General features: G+C 37.9%; 1 protein-coding gene across 1 annotated transcript in view; it reads right to left on the bottom strand.

Annotated features, from left to right (window-relative positions):
* Positions 1–1,816: 1,816 nt before the first annotated feature.
* Positions 1,817–12,274, bottom strand: part of LOC131795384 (proto-oncogene tyrosine-protein kinase receptor Ret-like) — an 85,519-nt gene continuing 75,061 nt past the window's right edge. The window contains exons 14-20 of the mRNA XM_066168898.1: positions 4,109–4,148; positions 3,794–3,916; positions 3,514–3,584; positions 3,177–3,217; positions 2,868–2,964; positions 2,478–2,577; positions 1,817–1,930 (exon numbers count right to left, since the gene is read on the bottom strand). Of these exons, the coding sequence (XP_066024995.1) occupies positions 1,865–1,930; positions 2,478–2,577; positions 2,868–2,964; positions 3,177–3,217; positions 3,514–3,584; positions 3,794–3,916; positions 4,109–4,148 (538 nt within the window). The 3' untranslated portion in view covers positions 1,817–1,864. The remainder of the gene's footprint in view (positions 1,931–2,477; positions 2,578–2,867; positions 2,965–3,176; positions 3,218–3,513; positions 3,585–3,793; positions 3,917–4,108; positions 4,149–12,274) is intronic.

Below are 12,274 nucleotides of genomic sequence, written 5' to 3'. Positions count from 1 at the left end.
TTCATGCCACCTGAAGGAGAATATTTTAGGTTGCAGTTATATTGAAACAATTTACTTTTTCGATTTCGTCAAAAGAAGAACAGCTCTCCTCTAATTTTAAATAATCCAAAAGGCACAGCAATCTGCTGCTGTCGATATAAGAATCTAAACACAGTACAAACCGAGAACTGAACCGGAGGTCTTTGACGAGAAAGGGCTACAAGGTCACTCTTTTTTCTCTTAACGGCCTCCGGCCAAAAGTAATTTCGCAAAAATTATTTACAGGGCCTGAAATTAATTTTTTTTTTCTGATAGCCACTTGGCTCCTTAAATTCTTCAAAATGGTAGCCAATTCAAAAACATTTGGTCCCCATTTTCAAAGACAAACAAAACCGTTTTTTACGCTGTCAGCGTTCTAGATAGACCCTCCAAAATTAAGTAAGGGAAAAGATCTTTAACGTGCTTCAAAGTGGACACTAGGATGGATGATATACAACGTTTAAGCTTACCTAAATTCAAGATAGCGTCTAGTTATCGATCGAGAGGCATGTGCAGCGTTTTGGAAACAAACTTAACGAGGAAATTTGCCGCGAATTTATCTTTGCAATCATTTAATTCACTCTATCTCTAGGTAATATTACAATGAAACATTCTAATCGCCAATTTGGTGACCACTTTTCAGGATTTGGTCGCCAAAGTGAAAAGTTTAGTCTCATTGGCGTCTGTATCAGGCGCAATTTCACGCCCTGATTTAAATTCATTAGGGCCTGTTTGTATGTAGGTGGGGGACCTCAGGTAGGTCAGGTACCCCGCCTAACCGTGGTCGTTTACATTTATACTTAATGCGGAGCCTGAGATCGAAAGCACCAAGAAGCGGAAATATGTCAGTGTTGTGAGACTTCCTGAGCTGATGTCATTATTTACTTTCTGTTTTGCTTGTGGATCAAGCCTTTCTGAAGCCGTTTTAGCAAAGTGCGGTTAGGCTTTCTGTATATTTTCTCGTTTCTCTTGTGAAGCGCGAATGACTGAAACTTTGTGAGATTGCTGGTCTGCTTGTAATTGTTGTTAAATTCTTTAGTTGTCAACTTCTCGATCGAATGCCATCATCGATCGAACTTTGCACAGATAATTTTAATTTTGTTTCATTGAAATGCAAGACTTAAACAATGCACAGTATAAAAGGGACAACGTCTTATTGCGACTTTCATTGTCAAAAATTCCAAGTGAAACAAAGGAATCAGAATCTCAGTACTCTGTAAATATGTCGGGGGATGATCGATAGAAACTGAGTGAGCCCTTTGATTTTTTAAATTGTTTTTCTTTATTTTTAAAGAATAGCTAGGCCATTATAAACCCATTGCAACCATTTAGAAAGTTTCATAAAAGTTAGGATTTTGTGATGAAATTGATCAGTACATGGCGAAAACTTACTTCTCTTGATGAACACCATCTACACATGGTTGAACTGCTGGTTCAGAAAATATTACTTTTTTCCCTTCTGGACCACCTTAATCAATAAAGGAGTTTTTTTAAGACAACAGATTCATCCGATAAATTTCAAAATATAACAAAAGGGACAGCAGATGCAAAATAAAATACATGTTTTGTGTAAAAAACTTATTAAAAAAATCTATAACGCTGGGGGGGGGGAGGAAATTTAGGTTGCAGCTTTTAAACTTGTTATTACAAAATCGTTTGTCTTTCCAAGACTAAAAGTATAAAAATATGTGAGAATATAAGAAAGCTGCACTTTGCCTCGCTTTCCTGTCAAACAGCTTGTTTTAAAAAGTTGCTTAATAGCAAAATATATAAGGAAAATAGAAGATGATGTCATAGGGCTGCAATATTCATTACTCCGTCCTTTCCTGTATGAGAAATCACTCGCTCACACGGCAAGATCGTCAACATTAACGTAGAGTCGATCATCGTAATTTTTTAAGTTTATCAGCCACTGAAAAAAAAAAGAAAAAAAAAAGGCATACGAAAAAAATATGAAAAATGAGTATAAATTATACTATACTCTATTAAGCTTTCGAGAGTTCCTTCATTTTTTTACCCAGAAAGAGAGCATATTGCTGTTACAATTAATTTTAGATAGTGAAGTCTTAGATTAATCATCGAAAAACCAACTAACCCTAAGCCTAACCCGTGAAAAACCAAACCCAAAGTATTCACAACTATCAATCAGAACAAAGGTTAACATCAACATTAACCGCATGATGATGAACTTAAAGTAGGATCTAGCATCCTCCTTGAAGCGTGGAAAAACGCGTGAGATCAAGCTGGGATTAGTTTTAGTTTTTACTTTCGATTTGCACTTTCGAAACTCAATTGAAAACTGCTCGAAAAGCGAAATAAATTGAAGTCATAAACTACGCTTGCAAGCATTCATGGCGCCGCCGTTATCAAGTTAAGTTGAGGGTGATAGATTCTAACAATCAAACTTTGAAAGGGAAAAAAAAACACAGAGAGCCTGTTTGTAAACTCTACCATTCTACATTGTGCTGGTTTTCCATTTCTTTGAGTTTGTTTCTCAACTTCTCAAAAGATGGTCTCAAGTTAGGGTCGTCTTTCCAACATTTTGTCATAAAGTCATACCTAAAAGGACGTCAAAAGAAAGTTTTATTAGAAACGGTTCGACCCATCAAAAACCATTTTGGTCCTATAATTCCATCTTGTTATAATAGAGGACAAAAGATTTATACAAAAGAAATCAACTGATGATGGTGTACTTCTTCTTTCATTTCCCTTCGTTAGGCTGGTTCAATAAGTAAAGATGGTTTTATCTTGAGGCGAACATGAAATTCGAACAAATTCGAACAAAAAACGATACAAATACTAATGTACGATAAAAGCCATCAAGAAAAAATAATAAGATATTATCATACAACTTATCATCCACATGTTGTGGTTTAGGCATTCTGTATCCCTCTTGAAGTAAGTTTGCAATTTTTCTTCCATCCATCCTTGGATACGGTGAACCACCTGAATAGAGCAAGTAATGTTAGTATATTCTAAAATGAAAAGCTCTACAGATGTATTTCCATAAACAATTTTTTTCCGGCTAAGGCCAGCGACTTGATACGACCAAAAGCCAATTCTACAGAGACTGGTACACAATGCTTACTTCATGAATTCGTGTCCCCCCAATTGCTGAGGCTAAAATGTCTGGACTGGCAATCTGCCTAGTAACTTACCAATCGTGAGAATCTCATAGAGGAGAACTCCGTAGCTCCACCTGTAAAACAAACGGGATAAATTTAAGGCAATAAAATTTCTTTCCTGCAAAAATAAATTTAATCAAAACATCTTTGGTGTTAAAGGGAAGGGGGGATGGGGTGGGGAGGGAAACATGCACAGGGTCATAGGAGTTGATCCCTGGTCACCAACCATGAAAAATGAGGATAACACCAGTAAAATAAAAAGACCAAAATACAAAATTAACCAAATAACTTTTTGCAGACCTGAAAAAATGTCATACAAAACCATTCTCATTGAGCTTAACTGCAGTGTTCATGTCTTCCTTGTACTTACACATCACTCTTCGTAGAATATTTTCCATAAAGCAACGCCTCAATGGCAGTCCATTTTACAGGGAGACGCCCCTGAATAAGAAGCAAAAATGCGAGGAGTTAGCGTACTCCGTAAAAAGTACTAATGCTCCCAATGGCGGCAACGCTGAAACTAAAGTTGCGGAAAACGGAACATGATTTACTGAGCTTTTTTCTTTAAGCAGTCACTCCAGTGAGGCATCTTAAGCCACACAATCCAAGACTTACGAGAACATTATATGATTTCTTAAAATCATTCATACCCTGGTTTTTCTTTCATAAATATTGTCCTCCTGCACATCTCTGGCCATTCCAAAGTCCGTCACTTTGCATGTTTCCTCCTCTCCAACCAACACATTACGAGCTGCAAGATCTCTATGAATAACCTTACACAAAGAGAAAACGTTTCTTTCGGAAAGCACCATTTAACGAAACGAGAGACTTAGGGGTGACTCAGCTAACATGGGATTACATTCTGGGCAGTGAGTCCACGATTTAATGAAAAGTAAGGTATAGTGAGTGACAAATGAGGCCTTATTCTATGAGAACGTCATTCAAAGATTTATTACATCACTCACCGGTATCGATGACAAATAAGACATTCCATCAGCGATTTGCCTAGCAAATTTAATCAGCTGTTGTGAGGTCAGATTTGTTTGTGGTTTGATATCCGTAATAAGTATCATTCAATCCACGGCTCTTTCTCAGGTAATAAAGGGGTAAGTTTCTAAAGAAACTGTGGTGCTGCGTCGGTGGGAGAGTGTAGCAGGTAATTTAGTGTTAACAACTGGGTTGAAAACGTAAATTAGCCACCGTAAAGGGTAAAAAAGCTGACGTTTCGAGCGTTAGCCCTTTGTCAGAGCGATTGTCTTTCTCAGGTAACCCAGCAGATCCCCAAAAGGAACATATTCGATCAGCACAAACAGTGGCTCTAGGGAGACAAAGTTCCACAAATACTTGATTATTTACCGCAGATGGAAGCAAAATTACCAATAAACGTCACTCTCCAATAAACGGCACAGCCACTTGGAGGAGTACGACAATTATTCAACGTTTATAAGAAAATAAAATATCAGCTATAATATAACTCGGTAATATTCACAATTCTTGTAAGTCTATTTTAGAAGCAAAGTAGCCATAAGTTTCTAAACTTGGAAAATTAATTGGGAAGGGTAAAATATCGAAAGCAGGTCATGTTTATCTTCAAGGTCTACTACCGGAAAGATTCCCGCCCTCATAGAGTATTCACAACTGACCGGCTCATATCCGCAACATGTGTGCAAACCTTAAGCACGCAGTTTTGGTGTCGGCCCATTTTTGGTCCACCAGTAAATTTTGCTGATCGTAGATCTCACCTATTGATTATACATACGCTGCTATTTAGCGGACAGTATACAACTGTGACTACTTCTTTGCTGTCAAATAAACTCTATAGAGACCCCACACGTGCACGCAACAATAGAATACGCCTAAGCTTTAAGCGTCGGTTAGCCGATTTTCTCAGAAGTTAACAGAGATGGAAATAATGGGTACTGAATGATGGGGTGAATTAAATGAACTATACCAACAAAGACCTCCTCAAAATCAATAAAAACGTAATAAACGCCGCGGTGCTCAATCGAGTAAATAAGGTACCCTACGAGTGACATCCTATGAATTGATTTCAAGACAGTTACTTTAACCAAAACAAAGAGGGCCACGCGGACCTCTGGGTGTGAGGCACACGAAAAGTAGGGTCTCTACTTTTGTACCCATCACCTCCTGTGTTAATTTTGTTTCCACTAATTTTTTTTTTACTTTGCCGAAAAAGGACGGAGTACTCGTAGTCTACTTTTACCCGAAGATACCAGTCGTTTGCTTGGTTCTTCGCCCTGTTTCTAATAAGCACCCTCCTGTTGCCTACCAAAATTAAATAAGCGCCCTGGGCGCCAAATCGAATATTACGATATACTATATAAATTAAGAGGAAAGACATCTTAAGCTAAACACCAACATACCAAGAAAAACGAACTTATCTATTCCTTAAAATCTAAATTTTTTTGACGGTAACCATAGCTGATAATAAACTTTTCAGTATTTACCAGACTTGGTAACGCATCCCAAAAGTTTGATAACGTAAGGATGAGGTTTAAGTTGTTTCATCAATTCAAGTTCACACAGCAAATCCTTTCTCTCTTATTCAGAAGCGTTTTCTGCAACAGGATTTCCGATCATTCATGGTCGAATAACATTTCAATAATACCATTATCTAGGTAAACGTATACAGATAGATAAATCGTTACATTACATATATAGAGATTGATAGATAGAAAGATAGATTGATAGTCAGATAGATAGACATATGGACAGATTGATAGATAGAAAGATAAATAGATAAATAATTAGAGTGAAATAAAGAAAGATTGATAGATGGAAAGATAGAGAGATAGACAGATATATGTATAGATTGATATATAGATTGCTAAACAGATAGATATACAGATAGACAGACAGACAGATAGATAAATAGACATACAGACAGATAGATAAATAGATATCATGCGACCCTGCTATACATCATATTCAAGGTACTTTTCTTTGTCAACGTAAAGCGCCTAGGCTCCAAAATGTAACCATCATTTAAGGGGGAATGTTTAAATTACGTCTTAAAATTCCATCGCTACATCAAGTAGAACAAGCATCACGCTATGGACATAACCGTGGACCAATCATATATCATGTGATTACCCTAAACAGGAGCTTGGAAATATTAACCACTCGAATTAACCACTCGAATTGTCACGATATACTCCGTTTTTCTAAAGTTAATTGAACAAATCGGGGTAAAGATTGGATATGGAAAAGTTATGATACTATCCACTTGTATGAAGAATTGTCAACAATTAACCCCGTGTTTCTAGAGTTGATTGAGAAAATGGAAAATTGGGGTGAAGATTGGATTTGGCATGTTGGGATATATTCTACTTTCTAGGTAAATTGTCAGAATTTATTTCGTTTTTCGAGAATTTTTACATTTAATGAAAGGTTACCCTCAGGTGAAGTCAATAATTTTTAGCCGGTACATTGTAGGATCCCCTGCACAAAGCCGGGGGATTATTCGACATATATCACTGAGTTTGAGGAGATTATTTTGCTGGAAAAGAGAATGTAGCCTTCCCTATAAAATATCAGTTTATCGGTCTGCAAGTTTTGGTGTTATGTTTCACCACTGTGATGTTCTGATTGTTGAAAAGGGTCTACATATTCCTCACACCCTTGGAATTAAAGTCAATTTAGCGTTAAAAATGTTTTCAGGCAATGAGAAATTTTCCCAGAAGTCGCTGTATACACAGATGCATGTGCAGATATTTACGGCAAACTATTGATTTATCTTTGCGTTATAAGCAAAGTGAATATTTACGTAGAGGCCCACGGGTACTATTCACGGTCAGATAAAACATTGTAACAGAATAATTGAAGGGTTCAGTGCAAAAGAAGCCCTTGGTGACTTGGGATGAACTACTATCGTCCCAACGTACTGTCTGTTTACTTGTGGAACCAATGGAGAACTTGACATGATATCAAGAGTCACTTAGTAGGGCTTAACAAAAGAAAAATCTATGTAAGAAACGGACAAGTTTTAAGTTTCTCTTCCAAATATTTAATGTCTTCCGATCACGTTGACGTACTAATGTGGCTGTCCAAGATCAGAGTAAACAAGATCATTAAGCTCACTAAAAAATAAAAATAAAAAGAAACAATATACATTAAATTTATAACACTGATAACGTAATTTTCCAAGAGATCATGATTTCTAATATTCGAAGAAAAGAGGAATTACTGAGTGACATAGATATATAGGTTGAAATTTTTAAATAGGATAACTTAAATAGAGGTATTTGTCGGAAAAATGATTTTGCTTGTGCGAGCCTTTCACGTGTACGTTTTTTAAAAATTGATTATTAATATTAAAATATAAAATTAACCTCTTGGCAATGTAAGATAACTCACTAAACTTATTAGTGAAATCTTACATTGTCAAGAGAGGCGCGAAAATGATAGTTATTCTCTATCACTTCCTTTGCTTGATCTGCCGCTTGCTTTTCTTGCTGATGGTGGGGCACAACCGGGCCGCGTCTTGTCGGGCTTTCGGCACGTACGTGGCCAAACCCTCTACACTTGTGACAACGACTAGAATAAAAATATAAATGAGAAAATCACAGACAAACACAATGTTGTTGCAGTCCAAATAAGATGGAAGGGAGTCATGTCATAAAAGTCACGTATATTTTTCGTTTTTAGGGCCGATATATACGGTACGACTTAATCGCATGCGCTAAGCTTAAGGTTACTTCCCTTCGCGGGTGTTCTTCGGGAAAAATTCGTTCGCGCGCTAGTTACACTAAAATCCTAGCAAACTATATATCAGAAGAAAGCTTCATAAATGTAGTTTACGATAAAAATAGACTACAAGCAACTTTTCCCTTAAGGAAGTGTCAGTATCCGGTAAGGCGTGAAACGTCCGAAGGGTCTTCTATTGAATTTATCGAGTATGGGATGCTGCAGCACGAGCCAATTGGCTGCACAGTCCTATTTACAAGGCGTCAGTCAACAAAAGTGTAGTAGGCTTTTTTGATATTCTGATTGGTTGTTTAGATATCAACATCTAAAGTTGGAATAACTAAAATGTACGAATCGTGTTGCGTAAATGGAAGCCACGGGATAAATATTTCAAATATCAAAACTTTCCAAGACACTTCCGTCTGACGTTAGGAAATTGTTCCTAAGATGTTTTGGCGAAATTTGATGAAAATCGGTCAAATTTGTATACCCCATAAATTCGCTCAAAGAGGTTACATTCCTCCGAAAATCAAATGCGAGATTCTCTCAAAGGTTCGCAAACAACTCGCGTCTCGCTAGGAGATTATCTCGCCTCATGAAACCGCAAACAAATAGGACAACGGAACCTCCTGGCGTCAATGACGATGATCAAGATTAACCGGGAAACGTAATCCATTGCAGACACGTTTCATTTTTTGCTTATCTCGATCGCTGAGTGGAGCGTTGAGGAAGACGACAAACATATGAGCAAAATTGTCAGAGGCAAAGAAAAAACCCGCGGCAAAAATGGAAAAACCGCAAAATGCACTGAGGAGCAAGACAACGAATCGACATACAGCTTTAAAAATTGCGATTCGAGGCAATTGTTAATGTCTTTGTAACAAGGCTGGTACTTCCGTAAAGAAAAGGAAACCTCGTTTTCACATCACTTAAGGAAAATTCTGGTCTGATGGCGACTTCTTAGATCGAAGTCTGGACGCCAGCGTGGAGCTCCGCCAGTACCAGTCGCTTTCACGAAAGAAAATATATTTCCATAAACAAAGACCTTCCATGCGTGAATTTTGTAAAGTGCACGATGTAAACAAAATATGGAAATAACATGAAAATCGAGCCTCAACATGAGCGGTTGCCGCTAAAATTTCCCCAAGGGATTCGCTCAGGTTCAAGATTATGACAAATGAATAAAGGGGTAAGTTTCTAAAGAAACTGTGGTGCTGCGTCGGTGGGAGAGTATAGCAGGTAATTTAGTGTTAACAACTGGGTTGAAAACGTAAATTGGCCACCGTAAAGGGTAAAAAAGCTGACGTTTCGAGCGTTAGCCCTTCGTCAGAGCGATTAGAGGAATTGTGCGTTGTGTGTGGATTTATATGTAGAAAACGGAGCTACGCCATTGGTGGGAATATGGTGACGAGAAAACAGGAATAAATTACTCGTTTCAGTAGTGTTCTTAGCTGCGAGGATCTCCTAATTTCATCTCTCCACCGCAGTGCAAATATGTGAATTTTCATATATCTAAAATCTTCATTCACTTGGATGTTTATTTGGACCCAATTCATTGACCAGCTCCCAGTTGGCTTGTTAGCTCAATTGGTAGAGCGCTGCACCGGTATCGCAGAGGTCACGGGTTCAAATCCCGTACGGACCTGAATTTTTTTTTCAGGTCCTATTTACAACTACTCGTTTCAGTAGTGTTCTTAGCTGCGAGGATCTCTTAATTTCATCTCTCCACCGCAGTGCAAATATGTGAATTTTCATATATCTAAAATCTTCAGGAATAAATTAGTTGAATGAAAAGCGCTCGTTGATTCCGTGGGGATTAAGGGTGCCGATTTGGAATATAAATTTTTGTTCTAGTGTTTTGCGGCTTTCCGAACTGCCTAGATGTAAGGAAAGGCCGCAAACTGCCATATGCTGTTTAGAATGATAAGGAAGATTAAAGTTTCTAGCGACTGGTTTGGATGCGTCCTTGTCATTTCTTTCCACATCGCGAAGGTGTTCTCGGAATCGGTCACCCAGTCGTCTTCCTGTTTCGCCGATTTATAACTTATTGCAATAAGTGCAAGTTATGCAGCAAAATTAAATGCGCTCGCTCACGATGCAAAACTCGTCCTTTCATTCATAACGTAGAGAAAATTTCGGGACCCAAAAGATCCATTAAGATCATTGATCACTTTACGTGTACCTACGCCAATGTTATTTACTGCATAACTTGCACTTACCAAGATTATGACACCTTCCTGATTTATCAACTTTTTTTTGAAAATACGTTTTTCTTAATAACTCGGGAGCTTTTCAAGATTTCAGAATTTTTGTAAATAGTAACGTTAGGTTGAAAGTTTGAATTCAGTTTAGTCTAGTAAGAGAAAAATCGATCTTTTCGGCCTGAAGATGAGAAGTAACCTTAAGACAGGCTAGGACCATTTACACGCGCACGACATTTTATTTACTCCCTGCAAAAATCGCGTATAATTCTAAATGCCATTTTGTCTGGTATCCGTTATAAAATGGTCCTAATGACGGCTATTTTAAAAAGTTGTCTCAATTTTGTACTCGATTGTGTCTTGTCGACATTTTGACACAAGAAAACTTCGCCTTCCTCCCTTTCCCCTAGAAATTTGTGACAATTAAGTAATTTCTGTCGAATTCGGTTACGATTGTCGCAGCGTTTTAGAAAATGTTTTAAAAGCCTACGACATTTTTTGTGTCGCATGTGAAAGTCGTAAGCGATCGCGAGTTTTTGGTTTGATTTACACGAAATAAGTCGTGTAGTTGGCCTTTAGTAAGATTGTCGCATGCGAGGAACTCTGACGTACCGTGTAAATAGGCCCTTAAGCATCCGTAGATAGAGAATCCACAATCTGTGAAAAAGTGTTGGAACACAGTTCTCAAGTAGGACTAACGTCCCCCTCGTACCTTGCGGTGTTGGTGCGGTAAATCAACATTGAATCTCACTTAGATTGTGTTAAGCAACATTGCAATGGGCAGGAAGCGGGAAGGGTTGGAAGTGTTTCAAAGACTTTTGTCAGAGATTGTAGCACATTAAAGGAGTGACTGTGTACCACTGATTCATTTCTTTCAAGGATCCTGCAGATCATCTGAAATATCATCAGCGAGGATACCCGAACAACGCTTAGAATACTCGTGGAAATTCAAACGGCTAATGACAACATGCGGACAATGTAATTAACTGAAACTTAGATTGCTGTGCTGCCGTCAATCAAACTCTTTACAGTATTCAACATAAGATGAGCTTTGAAAAGTTCGCGATTTAACTATTCAGTTATAATGTTATTTTCTTATTTTAAGAATTAAAGTAATAGGCTTGGCTAAATCAATATATTAACCCCTTGAACCATTTTGTTGTCGCACTAGTCGTTGCTCGTAACCAACAGAAATCTTCTCTTCATAAAAGGTAATAGTACGATGTATCGTATTCCAGGCTGTTACAAAGTTCTTTACGGGTCTGTGTTCTCCATGGGAGAGATTTCCAGCTACAAAACCTTTAGGTTTCGTATTATGGGGTAGGATCACCGTTGCGTGATCAAAGAAGTTGAAAAGAAAATTTTTCTTACCTGAGAAAAACAGGCGAGCAGAACAGCAGTTGTTCAGCGAGGTTGGTTTTAGATTATGGACCAAACGTGATCGCGAGTGAGTTTTTCAGTTCGCAGAACAAAGAATTATTATTTGTTGGCAAACAGCATAAAGACTTTTCTCACATATGGGAATTGATCGCACTTGGCAAAGTTTTGCGGTCAAAATCTGTCAACGAGACACTTTTGCAAGTTGCACCCTAACTTTTCTAGTTTTGAATTTATCCAGGAATTTTCCTAGAGTTTATCGGAAAACCGGCAAAAACATCAGAGAGGCAGTACGGCTTAGGTGTGGCAAAGAAAAGAGGTTGGAAACTTTGTGGGGTGAAAAAAAGAGAAGTAAAGTGACAAAGGGTCGCGGTAATCACAATCATCGAAAGAGTAACAGACCGATGCAATCTCGGTTATTTTCCCGTGCAAGAAAAAAGTAATCAGCTCAAAAATTTCCGTTTAAAGTAAGCTTAATGTGCTAAAAGGAAATCTGGATTCCGAAGATGTATATTTTAAACCCCCTGACGACGAAAAATATTTGATTTAATTGATGTCAATTGAGGTGGCGTTGGTACCTCACCAGTCACTGAAACCGGAGTTTGCCAGCTTTGAGCGGATATTTTGCGTATAGGAGTGTATCGCACAATCCTGGAATTTCGCCTTGGGTTACAGGAAACCCTTTTCAGCAAAAGTGTGTCGGCATTTAGCTAATTTGTTTTTTGTTCAAAAGATATAAATCCTAGCGCTATGTCACTCAAAGAAAAGTAGGTCGCAGAATTTGAATTATGACAACTCTTATTTGAAAGCGAAACTGGAAATTCCCGAGGATGGAACCTTTGCCCA

This window comes from Pocillopora verrucosa, chromosome 6 (assembly GCF_036669915.1).
Source record: "Pocillopora verrucosa isolate sample1 chromosome 6, ASM3666991v2, whole genome shotgun sequence".
NCBI lineage: Eukaryota > Metazoa > Cnidaria > Anthozoa > Scleractinia > Pocilloporidae > Pocillopora > Pocillopora verrucosa.
The sequence above is the reverse complement of the archived record's forward strand: the minus strand, read 5'-3'. Positions and strand labels throughout refer to the sequence as shown.